This window comes from Littorina saxatilis, linkage group LG7, assembly GCF_037325665.1.
Source record: "Littorina saxatilis isolate snail1 linkage group LG7, US_GU_Lsax_2.0, whole genome shotgun sequence".
NCBI classification, from domain to species: Eukaryota; Metazoa; Mollusca; class Gastropoda; order Littorinimorpha; family Littorinidae; genus Littorina; species Littorina saxatilis.
Window position 1 is genome coordinate 2037775 of NC_090251.1, and position 15761 is coordinate 2053535.

The following is a 15761-nucleotide window of genomic DNA, read 5'->3' on the forward strand; positions in this document are numbered from 1 at the left end:
TTTGGTCATTAAAAATCTGAAAATTGTAATTAAAAATGTTTTTTTATAAAACGATCCAAAATCACTTTTATTTAAATCTTCATCATGTTCTGATTCCAAAAACATATAAATATGTTATATTCGGATTAAAAACAAGCTCTGAAAATTAAAAAATTAAAAATTATGATTAAAATTTAATTTCCGAAATCGTTTTAAAAACTATTTCATCTTATTCCTTGTCGGTTCTTGATTCCAAAAACATATAAATATGAAATGTTTGGATTGAAAACACGCTCAGAAAGATAAAACGAAGAGAGGTACAGTAAAGCGTGCTATGAATCACAGCGCAACCGCTACCGCGCCAAACAGGCTCGTCACTTTCACTGCCTTTTGCACTAGCGGCGGACTACGTTCAGTTTCATTCTGTGAGTTCCACAGCTTGAATGTAGTAATTTCGCCTTACGCGACTTGTTTACATTTAGTCAAGTTTTGACTAAATGTTTTAACATAGAGGGGGAATCGAGACGAGGGTCGTGGTGTGTGTGTGTGTGTGTGTGTGTGTGTGTGTGTGTGTGTGTGTGTGTGTGTGTGTGTGTGTGTGTGTGTGTGTGTGTGTGTGTGTGTGTGTGTGTGTGTGTGTGTCTGTCTGTGCGTGTGAGTGTGTAGAGCGATTCAGACTAAACTACTCGACCGATCTTTATGAAATTTGACATGAGAGTTCCTAGGAATGATATCCCCGGACGTTTGTTTCATTTTTTCAATAAATACCTTTGATGACGTCATATCCGGCTTTTTGTAAACAAGAAGAGCAAACGCTCGATCGAGTCACTTTCGCAGTTCTGAATATTATATGAGGCATCAGATGGACAGGAAGAAATTGCTATTCACAACACAATGAGTCACGTTCACATAAAATTTGAGCCCGGTCACTTTTATAGTTTCCGAGAAAAGCCCAACGTTAAGTTGTGTGTTGCCGAACAGAAAAGGCTAGTTATCTCCCTTGTTTTTCTGATAACGTTCGTAAAAGGCTACAGATGTAAATACTTTGATGTAAAGAATAATCCTACAAAGTTTCAATCACATCCGATGAACTTTGTCAAAGATATAAAATGTCTAATTTTTCCTTTGACGCTGACCTGTGACCTTGAAAAAGGTCAAAGGTCAACGAAACCATCGTTAAAGTGTAGAGGTCATTAGAGGTCACGACTAAACAAAATATGAGCCCGATCGCTTTGATAGTTTCCGAGAAAAGTCCAACGTTAAGGTGGTGTCTACGGACGGCCGGCCGGACGGCCGGCCGGACAGACTAACACTGACCGATTACATAGAGTCACTTTTTCTCAAGTGACTCAAAAATGATGCACTGTCACACCCTCAATTTTCACTTAAATTGACATACATTTCGGCAAAGCAATCTTCGACAAAGGACGGACTTTGGTATTGCATTTCAGCTTGAATGAATGATTTTGGTCATTAAAAATCGGAAACTTGTCATTAAAAATTTATTTTTTATCAAACGATCCAAAAACAATTTCATCTTATTCTTCGTCAAAAACATATACATATGTTATATTTGGATTGCAAACAAGCTCTGAAAATTAAAAATATAAAAATTATGATTAAAATTAATTTTCCGAAATCGATTTAAAAATAATTTCATCTTATTACTTGTCGGTCCCTGATTCCAAAAACATAGATAGATATGATATGTTTAAATTAAAAACAAACTCAGTAAGCTAACAAGAATAGACATACAGAAAAGCGTGTTATCCTGCTCAACGCGACCACTACCGCACTATTCTGCATGGCTTGTCGATTTCAAAGCCTTTGCCACGAGCGGTGGACTGACGAAACTACGAGTATGTGGTCTTGGTGAAAAAAGCAGTGAGTTCAGTTTCATTCTGTGAGTTTGACAGCTTGACTAAATGTTGTTATTTCGCCTTACGGGACTTGTTTTATATTTCAGTTTATTAAGGAAATTCTCCAAATTCTTGGCATATGTGGCTTTGTGGTGGCCGGGAATGGCACGAACTGTGGCCCCTGGGTGTGCGAGAAGAGTAACTCCATATAACCTCCAAATAAAAACTTCCTCCTATCTAAGACCGGATTTTCCCACATTACTGGAGGTCTTAAAAGGGGGGTTCCACTGTATAATAAAACCAAAGAAAGATGGGGAAAGAAACAAGAGGATGCCCACCTTGGACCCGTACACAAGGGCGATGGCCACGGACAGCTTCCTCTTCTGACCCCCGGACAGCGTGGCGGCCAGGTCCGAGCGCTTGACGGCCAGCCCCATCTGAAACAGTGCTTCTTCTTCTCTTACACTGCGATCAGGAGTGAGGACCTATGTACGTAGGGTGTTCTGGAAGTCCTTAGACTCCAAGCTCCTGGCAATGCCTCGTGATATTTACAACGACGTATGCAAACTGCAATCTTTCATCGGCGATGACACATATTTTCATGTATCTCAAAGGTTCCTCAGCAAAGAAACCAGCTCTTTAAAGAACACTACCCGTCCATGTTTACTTGCATGTCATGGAGTTATCAACAATGATGAATAAACATCTCTGAAAGGATTGTTATGTTTCTCACACCTACTGCATTTAGTGGGAATTTGGGGGGAAGAACGCTCCTTCCAAAACGAGTACCTACAACAGGTACAAGGAATTTAAATCGGGTAGACACGTCTTCAAAGATGACACCCACCCAGACCGACAGTTAAATACTGTTACTGGGTCAGTTCACACGGACGCATTTTTCAATACATTCTGGGGGAGAAACTGGTCACAAAGCACCCAGTACATGCCAGAGAGATAGGAGAATCGGCACAATCAAAGAAAATACCAAAATCGATCAATAGATGTGGAAATATTAAGATTTACTGTGAAAATGCTAGCAAAAATGGCGTCCAAAAACGGGAACGCACACTTGGTGCGTCTTTGAAGACTTACCTCTCGTTCTGTATTGTTGATAATAGTCGTGTTTGTGCTGTTTTTGTTGAAATAGTATATAATAAAACTGATGCAGTTCTTGAAATGTTGCAAATTATTGTTGTCTTTGTGAAATGCAAGAGTGTTCTGAGGCGTAATTTGCATACGGCTGATGTCCCACATAGGGTACCCCACTTCGATCAGCGTATCACTCCAAATGAGCTTCATAGTAGACAAGAGGCGAAGCCTTCAAAGGCTCACGTAAGAAATAGACAAACAGTAACACAAACTCAATCACTCCGTCACACATACACACACACACACACAGTAAGCATTTGTGACACTGTGCAAGAAAGCGAGACACTAGATCTAGATATGTCTGTCTGCATGTAGCCTACTTACAGGGACACGACTAAGAGTAATACCTAATATTCTGGACTCGCAACGAAATATACAAACAAATGACAATGAACAACGTTTCGACCTAATGGTCTTCAACAGGTTAAAAAAAAATGAAAACAACAATACAAACATCAAAACGACTTATCAGAGAAGATGATGTCCTCCAAGCGCAAAAGAAGGGGGAAGGGAGATAAATCAAAAAGAAAAATGAGCAATGAAAAATGAAACCAAAACGAAACAAATCAGAATAATAACGCTTGAAGGGCCTGAAGTTGAAAGAGAGAGAGAGAGAGAGAGAGAGAGAGAGAGAGAGAGAGAGAGAGAGAGAGAGAGAGAGAGAGAGAGAGAGAGAGAGAGAGAGAGAGAGAGAGAGAGAGAGAGAGAGAGAGAGAGAGAGAGAGAGAGAGAGAGAGAGAGTGTCAACAATACCTGCGACACGACTGCCAACTAGTCTCGGCCCGCTCAAAGTAACATTGACCGAGACTTTCAGTAATTCCTTCGCGTGACGTCTAACCCTCTTACGCCATAATGTGACGTCTTCAAATGACGAAATGTTAAAGTTTCTACCACAGACATACACACGCACGCACATACGTGCGTGTGACTGATAGCTCACAGGGTATACAATGTTTTCCGCCGTTTTTTGAAGAATCCTTTCAAATTTGCTATTCCAAAAGTACCCTATGACACGACTCGAGTGGCAAAGAACATTCTCTGCAATTCCTGTCTCAGTCCGTACTGCCGTGGCGTTTCGGGTCATATCGTCATCATACAAACATACACACAGACACACAAGAACCAGCTTTAAAAGTTAGATTATGTAAGAACCATGTGAACCACGTAAGTGTAGCCCATGCGATGCTAACTTTTCAGGGGCGGACGGAGGGGGGGGGGGGGGGGGCCCAACCCCCGGAAAAAAAATTGGAAAGCTGATTCTATGACCATTTCTAAGTTCAAATGTATGAAAGGGCAAATGGGCCCAAACGGAGCGCTCATTTACGGAGGGCGAAATAAGTGAGGGCGCCTAAACTGAGCGCTCCAGTTAAGGATTGATTGGCTGGTAAAAATATAGTTAGCCAATCAAATCACATTTCTTAAGATTCGCGCTCCAAAAAGGAGGGCGCGGTTTAATTGGCGAGCGATAGGTTTGCGCCCCAAAAAGTAGCGCGCATTTATTGAGGGCGCAGCTTATCGTTATGGACTGGGTGGCCGAGTTGTAACGCACTTGCGCTCGGAAGCGAGAGGTTGCGTGTTCGACCCTGGGTCAGGCCGCAATTTTCTCCCCCCTTTCCTAACCTAGGTGGTGGGTTCAAGTGCTAGTCTTTCGGATGAGACGAAAAACCGAGGTCCCTTCGTGTACACTACATTGGGGTGTGCACGTTAAAGATCCCACGATTGACAAAAGGGTCTTTCCTGGCAAAATTGTATAGGCATAGATAAAAATGTCCACCAAATACCCGTTTGACTTGGAATAAAGGCCGTGAAAGGTGAATGCTCGCCTAATAGGCTACTGAGCTTTACTGGCCGATGTGAATGCGTTATATATTGTGTGTAAAAAATGTCTGTTTGTCTGTCTGTCTGTAAAAAATTCCATTTCAAACGGCAGAAATTAATATGTAAGCGCCTAGGGCTATATCTAGATTAGGCGCATAAAAATGATCACAATAATAATAAAGTAGATGTGTACTGCCGGGCAGTACATACCCCAAGCGAAGTCGTCCATCTGTGTGTACATGATTCTCTCTCTCTCTCTCTCTCTCTCTCTCTCTCTCTCTCTCTCTCTCTCTCTCTCTCTCTCTCTCTCTCTCTCTCTCTCTCTCTCTCTCTCTCTCTCTCTCTCTTAAAATGTGTCATCGATGACGTGTTTTCATACTTGCTAATGCGGCAGGCTAATCATGACGTCAAATTGAAACTTCTTGAAGTCTCTCAGAAAGGGACATGAAAACCATGTGGGGGTTACTGGTTTGGGCTGAAAAAAAACCCAACTCCACCTAAAATTCAAGCGCCTATGGGGCTGAATTATGCAGCATAAATTGTGAAACATCAGGATATCTCACACTTTCAATTCTGCCATCATGTCAAATCTGACAACAAACCTACCCACAAAATGTCATAAATATCGGTGTAGAATTGAGACTTAACGGTTTTTAACTGCCAAAAATAAGTTTTTTTGACTGGAATAGTTTGTCTTGAAATTCAGTTTGGGACAACGGACCCACCCACTAAATTTCATAAAGATAGGTGAAAATTTAAATGTAACGGTTTTTAACTGCCAAAATTATGTTTTTCTTCTGGAAAAGTATGGAGTGAAAATCAGTTGGGGACAACGAACCTACCCACAAAATTTCATAAATATCGATGAAGAATTGAGATTTAACGGTTTTTAACTGCCAAAAATAAGGTTTTTTGTCTGGAAAAGTATGTCTTAAAATTCAGTTTGGGACAACGGACCCACCCACTAAATTTCATAAAGATAGGTGAAGAATTGAAATTTAACGTTTTTTAACTGCCAAAATTATGTCTTTCTTCTGGAAAAGTATAGAGTGAAAATCAGTTGGGGACAACGAACCTACCCACAAAATTTCATAAATATCGGTGAAGAATTGAAATTTAACGGTTTTTAACTGCCAAAATTATGTTTTTCTTCTGGAAAAGTATGGAGTGAAAATAAGTTGGGGACAACAAACCTACCTTTAAAATTTCATAAGAATCAGTGAAGAAATAGGATTTAACGATTTTTTAACGGCCTTTAAATCATTGGTGATGTCATCATAACCCAGTCGTTGTAGTTGTCGTCGTAGTTGTTGGTGTTGTTGTTGTCATGTTCGTTGTCGTGATTGTTGTTGTTCTCGTGTTGTTGTTTTTGTTGTTGTTGTTGTTGTTGTTGTTGTCGTCGTCGTCGTCGATGTCATTTGTTGTTGTTGTTGTTATCGTCGTCGTCGTCGTCATCGTCGTCGTTGTCAGAGGTTATTTCTAAAGATTTCATTGATAGTCTTTGTTCTCGTCACCAAGACTTGCTAAGAACAAGCTTGGAACAGCAAGAGTTCCAAGAACAAGATTAGAACAACTCATTACATCATTACCAGTACGTCATTTGTATTTAGAACACACTTTAGAAAAAAACTCTTCAGCTACAAACCAGTCACCCTCACATGTCGGAGGTGTTTGTCTAAACCACTTACTGAAATGTTTTGAGGTTTAATGACCATACACATGTTGAACCGGTGAGTGTCTTCCGCTGCTTAATTCGCAAATAACTATTTTATTAAAGTCCGCTTGAAACGCTCAAAGATGAAATTCCATGTTAAAAAGTGACAAAAGTTTCACATTTTCCCGTTGTAACAGCTTCCGATGATATTATATGAAAATTCTGATCCTCTGAGAGGATTCCCCGAAACAAAATCAGTTTGTACGCCTAATTTTAATAGAATTGTCCAAACAGTGTCGCTAATATTGTGCTAAAAGATGAATTCTAGAACAATGTTCACAGACAGACACCACTTGGCAAAAAATTTTTCAGTGCTGGGAGATGAAAAAAAAAACTACCTCGCTACGCGCGGGCTTTGCCCGCGCTCCGCTTGGATAATAATAATGGGGCAAATAGGCCCAAGCAGAGCGCTCATTTAAGGAGGGCGAAATAAATGAGGGCGCCTAAACTGAGCGCTCCAGTTAAGGATTGATTGGCTGGTAAAAATAGTTAGCCAATCAAATCACATTTCTTAAGATTCGCGCTCCAAAAAGGAGGGCGCAGTTTATTTGGTGAGCAATAGATTCGCAGCTCCAAAAAGGAGGACATTTTACTCGCGCGTTGTCCAAAAACTTGGAATGGAAAAATTGTCGGAACGAAACAAGTCTTTTTCTGTAGCAGTAGTATATTTTTGGGCAAATACCATCATACAAAATTGGCAATCTAACAACTACCTTGCCATTTGCCGGCATTATGAGGTCATTGCTAGGACAGGTTGACCCGTGTCTGTATACTGTAATTGGATGTGTTGCAAATTCCTTGCTTGTGTGGCAGCACATTCACTTGCCTATGCTTACTGTCGCTGACTGGCACATAGTTTGCAAACCTGTGAGGCGTCCACCCCGTGATCGGGAGGTCGTGGGTTCGAACCCCGGCCGGGTCATACCTAAGACTTTAAAACACACCCACATCAACCACTCACTGATACACATACCCACATATTCTACCTAAACCCCTCACTGATGTATATATTCATAAGCGCACATACACACATACACCGGCACACACACATACAAACACACGCACATCACAATATTGTCGAACCACGGCCATGAATAAGGCGCACTACACTGACAGTAAATAGATCAATGATTATCAACACAAACAATCCCGACTTCTTGGTCTTCTGGTGGAATTTTTTAATTTGTTTACACACACTTTGAGATCACCGTTACATCTAGTCGGGGTGTCTTTAAAACTGTGTTTTCGTGAAGCCATGGTGGCAAGCAACGACCATGTTCTCCGTTACGACAATGTTTCCATTGCAAGTTTTTTACCGACTCGCGATCCAAACATACGGGCGCAATAAATGCGCGTGCATCTACAGAAATTGATAACTATTTTTACCAGCCAATCAATCCTTAACTGGAGCGCTCAGTTTAGGCGCCCTCACTTATTTCGCCCTCCTTAAATGAGCGCTCCGTTTGGGCCTATTTGCCCCATAACGATAAGCTGCGCCCTCAATAAATGCGCGCTCCTTTTTGGAGCGCGAATCCATCGCTCGCCAATTAAACTGCGCCCTCCTTTTTGGAGCGCGAATCTTAAGAAATGTGATTTGATTGGCTAACTTATATTACCAGCCAATCAATCCTTAACTGGAGCGCTCAGTTTAGGCGCCCTCACTTATTTCGCCCTCCTTAAATGAGCGCTCCGTTTGGGCCCATTTGCCCTCTCATACAAATGGCACCAGATGGCACCATTTTACTTCTTTGGGCCAAAATTTTTTCCGGGGGGGCATGCCCCCGGACCCCCCGAGCAAATTCGGGCGCTTCGCGCCCATCACATTCACTTTCGATTCAAAGTGCCCCCCCCCCTTACAAAGCAACTTATCCGCCCCTGCTTTTGTCTGTCTGTGCGTGCGTGCGTGCGTGCGTGTGTATGTATGTATGTATGTGTGTGTGTATGTCTGTGGTAGAAACTTTAACATTTGAAGACGTCACATTATGGCGGAAGAGGGTTTAGACGTCACGCGAAGGAATTACTGAAAGTCTCGGTCATTGTTATTTTGAGCGGGCCGAGACTAGTTGGCAGTCGTGTCCCTGTAAGTAGGCTACATGCAGACAGACAGATCTAGCTCTAGTGTCTCGCTTTCTTCTATGCTTACTGTGTTTGTGTATGTGTGACGGAGTGATTGAGTTTATGTTACTGTTTGTCGATTTCTTACGTGAGCCTTGAAGGCTTCGCCTCTTGTTTCTTATGTAAACAGATACTACAGTATTTCTGCTTTATGAAAAGCTATTATTTCAAAAACAAAACTAGAGATTTGAATTTTGACCACTTTTCCCCCTTTCTGTCACCAGTACTGAACGTCAAGAGCGAGAATGCATAAAAAATACGTCATGAGCAAGGGAGATCATCCTTGACCTTGTGTGTGTCTCCACCGCCTACATTCCAACGTGGAATTTTGAAAGCAGGGTAAAGAGTAAAGGATGATCTCCCTTGCTCATTACGTAATTTCTATGCATTCTCGCTCTTGACGTTATTCTATATTTAACTTTTCTTTAAAGGTACAAGCGATTGAGTGCACATTTTGGCATTTTTAGCAGCGCTCTCATTATACATTTCTATAATATATAAGGCTATCCCCCACCTCCTCCAAGAGAGTGTCCACCTCTGCCTTGACCATGGACCCGGGGCAACCTTTGAGCCTGGCGAAGAAGCTGAGGTTGGTCTGCACGGTCAGCGAGCCGAAGAGGACGTCGTGCTGCGGACACAGCCCCAAGCTCTGCCTGATGGCCGGCATGTCCGTGCGGATGTCCATCCCGTGGACGTAGGCCGTGCCGGCGGTGGGCGGGAGGAAGCCGGTCAGCATGGACATGGTGGTAGTCTTGCCCGCCCCGTTGTGTCCCAGCAGTACCGTGATCTGACCTTCGTACATCTTCAGCGACACGTCCCTCACCGCAACCTGGTGCAAACACAACGTTATTCGTACATCTTCAGCGACAGGTCCCTCACCGCAACCTGGTGCAAACAAAACGTTATTCGCACATCTTCAGCGACAGGTCCCTCGCCGTAACCTGGTGCAAACAAAACGTTATTCGTACATCTTCAGCGACAGGTCCCTCACCGCAACCTGGTGCAAACAAAACGTTATTCGTACATCTTCAGCGACAGGTCCCTCACCGCAAGCTGGTGCAAACAAAACGTTATTCGTACATCTTCAGCGACAGGTCCCTCACCGCAACCTGGTGCAAACAAAACGTTATTCGTACATCTTCAGCGACAGGTCCCTCACCGCAACCTGGTGCAAACAAAACGTTATTCGTACATCTTCAGCGACAGGTCCCTCACCGCAACCTGGTGCAAACAAAACGTTATTCGTACATCTTCAGCGACAGGTCCCTCACCGCAACCTGGTGCAAACAAAACGTTATTCGTACATCTTCAGCGACAGGTCCCTCACCGCAACCTGGTGCAAACAAAACTATTCAATACATGTAGTTGGGAAATAACTCTGTCGGGTTTGTATGGGTTGAGAAAGAGTGAACACCCTTGCATTTAGTTGGAAAAACAAACCACACGTGTTTCAGACACACCTCTCGCTGGTGACTGGCCTGTGCATAGTTTATCACAAAAGCTTTATTTTCTTCTTCAGCGTTCCAGGATTTTCTGGTTACGTGTGAGCTTGTTTGCCCATTTGGGTTCCCTAAACTATACTCTGAGAGCATAGTCAGCTTCACTCCGCCTTCGTTGGGTAGGCATGCTGGGTATTTTCGTATTTCCATAATCCACCGAACTCTGACATAGATTACAGGATCTTTTACGTGCGCACCTGGTCTTGTGCTTGCGTGTACACACGAAGGGGGTTCAGTCCCTGGCAGATCTTCACATAAGTTGACCTGGGAGATCGGAAAAATCTGCACTCTTAACCCACCAGGCGGCAGCGACCGGGATTGGAACTCACGACCTCCCGTTTAGGAGGCCGAAGTCTTACCACCACGCCACTGCGCCCGTCGTCCCATAAGCAAAACTATATTCATTTATTTGTTTACAATAATTATTACCACATTTAAAACATTTTATTCCGTTTTTACGGGTCACATGACGAAACTGTAACTAACCATTGGTCAAACATGCACCCTATATCAATTGATATATCGCAGGAAGTCGTCAAAGCCTAGTGATATCTCGCAGGAAGTGACTAATCACTTATGGGCGCCTACTTTAGACGGTCACTTCAAAAATAGTGGAGCGAGATATTTCCCATAAACATTCTTTGATGAAGAATTGAATACACACCAAGCGAAAAGGCAAATTGTCAAAACAGAAAAAAAAACCATGCTCAATCTTTTGTACGCAGTCATGTGTCCTAGAAATTGGATCTGAAGTCTTACCGACGGGGGTTGCATTCAATGGTAATTTAGCAGATAAACAACAAGAGACTCAAGCAGCAGACACTTGTGAGAACTGGATAACTTTGACTACAAGTTGATAGAGATTTCACCCCCTAGCGAGATAGAAGCAAAAGTGTCTGCAGGCACAATGGTTTACACCGCACCAGCCCTGAGATTAAAACGTAACTGACCTGACGACTCGATGAAGAAAACAGAGGGAATGAAAGGGAGAGACTGGAAGAGGAAGAGTTGAGTCACATTCACTGTGCATAATTCCTCCCTGGATCATTGCGACTCACGCATTGTTACATAATCGCAAGTCTTACAGCAGAGACAGTTCTGTGAAAGTAAAAGACAATTCTCTGAAATTATGATAACTTCAATGTCCATTGTTCAGTGAAAACGACTATTCGAGTTAATGTCAAGAAGAAGTTCTGAAACACTCACGTTCCACATCAAAAGACGACATTCTATTCTCTTACGTCACTATTCTTGGTTTACGGTACCATTCGGCGGCTTTAAGAATCCCTCCCTCTAAAGAACACATTTGTTCAGATTTTCAGTTCATAACTTCTCTACAGTTACTTCCATTTTAAGACTCCCTCCATGAGTTTAAAAAATGTTGAGAGGTCTTAAAAGGGGGTTCCCATTGCATTTCCAAATGTCATGCAGAGACTGGTTGGTCACCTGGGGGCCGAACTCCTTGCGGAGGTGGACGATGCGGATCCCCGCTGCTAGCCCCACGGGGTCAGACTCAAAGAACTTTCGGTCAACGCCCTCCGTGTCGGGGTGCCGGGCGCCGCTCGAGTCCGCGTGTCCGAAGAAATGGGCTTTGGTCAGAAAGAAGTTGAAGGGCTTGGGCAGGCCGAAGTCTCCGGGCGCGACGTTGTCTAGATACCAGGCGACCAGGAGGTGGATGCCCGTGTCGACCAGCAGCATCAGCCACACGTCCATCATGGACATCGTGTCCTCGTAGTCCATTGGCTCGGTCAGCTTGGACCAGGTCAGTGGCACGTTGGCTTGATCGTGCTTCGATATGATCTGCATCGGCATCATCATCATCATCATCATCATCATCATCATCATCATCATCATCATCATCATCATCATCATCATCATCATCATCATCATCATCATCATCATCATCGTTATCATCACCACCAATACCACTAACATCATCATCATCATCATCATCATCACCACCACCATCATCATCATCATCATCATCATCATCATTATCATCACCACCACCACCACTATCATCATCATCATCATCACCATCACCACCATCATCATCATCATCATTATCATCACCATCATCATCATCATCATCATCATCATCCACCCGATGCATACAGATTTGCATGCCCTTATGGCCACACATAATACGGTATAATCTGCGCATGCCTGTAAAGGGGTGAGCATGATCATGCCTGTAAGGGGTGAGCATGCCTGTAGTGTAAGGGGTGAGCATGATCATGCCTGTAGTGTAAGGGGTGAGTATGATCATGGGGATAGGCAATCAGAATCTTTGCGAATCTCGCGGCATCTTATAAAACGCATTTCGGCACTCTGGCAGCACTCTTTCCAAATGGCTAGCAAAGCTCTGACAAGCTCTGAAAGGCTCTTCAAACTACAAAAAATATCAAGCCCCTTCTGTTTAAAACTCTGCAGTTGTTCTTCTTGGCTACCCCATGCTAATGTCGTATTACCCTATAGCTGCCCTTGCAGACCTATCCTAAACGCCTTGTGCCTGGGGTAGAATGTGGATGCAACAGGTTCACCATCATCATCATCATCATCATCATCATCATCATCATCATCATCATCATCATCATCATCATCATCATCATCACCACCACCACCACCACCCCCACCATCAGCTGCAGAAGCACCACCACCACCACTACCACCACCACCACCACCACCATCAGCGGCAGCAGCAGCAACATCACCGCCATTTTTGTTTTAATAATAAGGTCGAAACTAAGGAATTCAGTTTTCCTCGAAATTTGGGCTTGTTAGTCACCAACTTAGGTCGGAACTTTTGAAAGTATCGTGCCATGCATTGCGCACTAGAGCGGTAGTTTCGAACTTTGGATTTAGGTCCCAACTAGCTTGGTAGTCTCCATTCATGCATTCTACTACTGGTTACAAAAAAAGGGTGTTCATAAGTGGAACACTTCAGTTAGCGTGTGCACGCAGGCGCACGATACAGATCCCAAGGTTGCAAAGAAAGTATCAGGCTTTGGAAAACACTAATACATGCATGCAGGAAAAAAAACAGAAAAAACTCAAGGACAATAATATATAGAACACTTCATACGATTATGCCGAAGCCCAGCGCGTGGCCGAAGACTAGGCTTGCCGCCACCTTTTCCCATCTTGTCATATGGTAGATGTACCAGTAGTCAAAGAAGTAGTTCATGATGGTCGTGCCGAAGAAGAGGAAACATGCGACGACCCAGGCGTAGCTGGTTTTCTTTAGGAGAGCTCCCATCATCAGGCAGAAAGACGTCGTGGCCGCTGAGTAGAGCATGAGGAAGACCCAGAAGAGTGACAAAGACAGATCACCTAACAGCGCCTTGTTAGGCGTGTTGGACTCCATTGAGAAGACCAAAGTCAAGATGGTCATGACGATAAAGTGGTAGAGGTAGATTGTCAAAAACCACGACGTCCATAGAGCTCCGGACGACAGGCCCATCATTTTCATCGTCTCCTTCAGCTTCTGCTCCTTCTCGTACACAATGAGCGTCGTGCTTTGGAACACGTTCACCACCAGCGAGATGCAGATGAGGAGATGGAAGTACGACCTGTGGTCCACTAACATTAAACTCAAGCAACGAGCGCGCCGGAGTAGCTCAACCAAGCCCAGGCTAAAGTTGCTGTTCCCGCCCCATTCTTCTATGAAGGCTTTAGACATCATGTACTGAATGGTGTCGCTAACACAATGCCCTGGCGATAACCTTCCATGAGGGTATGTCAATGGACGATTTGGATCGTGTCGAATGTGATAGTCTGCTGTGAGGGGCAGCTGTGTGGCCGTCTCCAGCCCATTGAACCCAATAGCGACCATCATCGTCAAGTTGCTCGTTCGGTAATAGTCCAGCAGTGCAGTCATGTTGGAGAATCCCATCATCCTGTTCCAGTATTTTGCATCAGGCTTTGTAGGGCTTTGCCTGTCAAAGCGCGACATGAGCCTTTCGGTCAGAGCCGTCTTTGGAGTAAATCCAAGGATGTTTGTATTACGTGACTGTCTCCAGATAGCGGTGGAAACGGGTTCGGTACTAGGTTGGTAACTATCGCACACACGTGTATAATCTTTTGGAGGCGCGACCTTTGCTTGTTCAGAATGTCTGTCACTGGTGGCGAGCCTGTAGAAACAAAAAGCGACCGCTAGTGGAGTCGCTATCTCCAAGATGGTAACAATGATGTTGCTTTTCTTCAGCAACAAATTTTTGTACATGACGAGAACTACTTGTCTTCCAAACCCCATGATGGTGACGCTTTTCTTTTAGTCCTGATGCCCGAGAAGCATTCCTAGCAAATATGTCGACGAGTCATTATTAGTCTAGATGTGCACCTCTTGATGTAGAAACAAGGAACACTGAGATCGGTTTGCTTACCCTCACGCTTGTTTCAGCATGGCAGGTTCTCGACTGATGTAAAATAGACTAATACGTCAGCTTGTTACAGAAAGGAATGACGTCTCAAATGAATAGTGTACGTCATAGTCTACAACATTTTGTTCCTCATCAAAACAAATATAAAACACAGAAGCAACTACTTCAGGTTAGTTCTTTATCAAATCAAATGTTCGTCAACTTGGTGCTGACTTCATCACTATGGTTAGGACAAGTACTGTGTATTTACGATTAATATTACGTCATTTTCTTTCACGCGCATTCTTTCTTTCGCGCTTTCTCTGCCGTCTTGGTTCTTTCTTTCCTCACACACACACATTGATGATGATGATGATGGTGTGTGTGTGTGTGTGTGTGTGTGTGTGTGTGTGTGTGTGTGTGTGTGTGTGTGTGTTTGTGCGTGTATATGTGTGCGTACGTGTATGTGTGTGTGTGTGTGTGTGTTTGTGTATTTGTGCGGGTGTGTGTATGTGTGTGTGTGTTTGTGTGTGTGTGTGTGTGTGTGTGTGTGTGTGTGTGCGTATGTATATATACGCACACACACACACACACACACACACACACACGCACACACACACATACGCAAACACACACACACACGCACACACACACACACACACACACACGTACAAACACACACACACACACACACACACACACACACACACACACACACACAGGGTATATATATATAACCCTGTGTGTGTGTTTGTACGTGTGTGTGTGTGTGTGTTCCGCCAGTTGAAAGCAGGTGAATCAAATAAAACGATCTAATTTGATCGTTAGTTTGTTGTTGCCAGTTTATTTTTTTCCGTTGTCGAATAATGTCACTAATAGTGTACTTTTGCATAAGAGAGAGCTGAGAAAGATCAAGCTAGTTCTTGAAGTTGAGTCCAAGGGGATAGATCGTTCTCAGCCTCGTCATTCAGAAGAATTCCCGCTTTTTGCGTCGTATTTCTACAAAATCACGAGGTTGGGAATGTTCTTTTGTGATAAAGATTCATAGCGTTTTATTCTTATAATACTGACATTATCAACCTGATTGGCTTTAGAGGAAACGTAGTTATCATTCTAAGGCATCACATGCCGGACGGACCAACTACGTTTTCCCTTCTTCCCTCCCCCCAACCCCCCCCCCCCCCCCTTCTTCCCCGCACCATGAGAGACTGGAACGCCCCAAACCCAGAAACTATCCATGTAATCAGGTTGTCATTTCCCGATCATA

At 43.6% G+C, this 15761-nt stretch overlaps 1 protein-coding gene across 2 annotated transcripts in view; it reads right to left on the bottom strand.

Annotated features, from left to right (window-relative positions):
* LOC138970441 (phospholipid-transporting ATPase ABCA3-like) overlaps window positions 1–14550 on the bottom strand; it is a 137210-nt gene extending 122660 nt beyond the window's left edge. For both annotated transcript variants that reach the window (XM_070342900.1, XM_070342899.1), the window contains exons 1-4: window positions 13219–14550; window positions 11580–11933; window positions 9149–9463; window positions 2177–2275 (exon numbers count right to left, since the gene is read on the bottom strand). In XM_070342900.1, the coding sequence (XP_070199001.1) occupies window positions 2177–2275; window positions 9149–9463; window positions 11580–11933; window positions 13219–14388 (1938 nt within the window). In that variant the 5' untranslated portion in view covers window positions 14389–14550. The remainder of the gene's footprint in view (window positions 1–2176; window positions 2276–9148; window positions 9464–11579; window positions 11934–13218) is intronic.
* Window positions 14551–15761: the final 1211 nt, after the last annotated feature.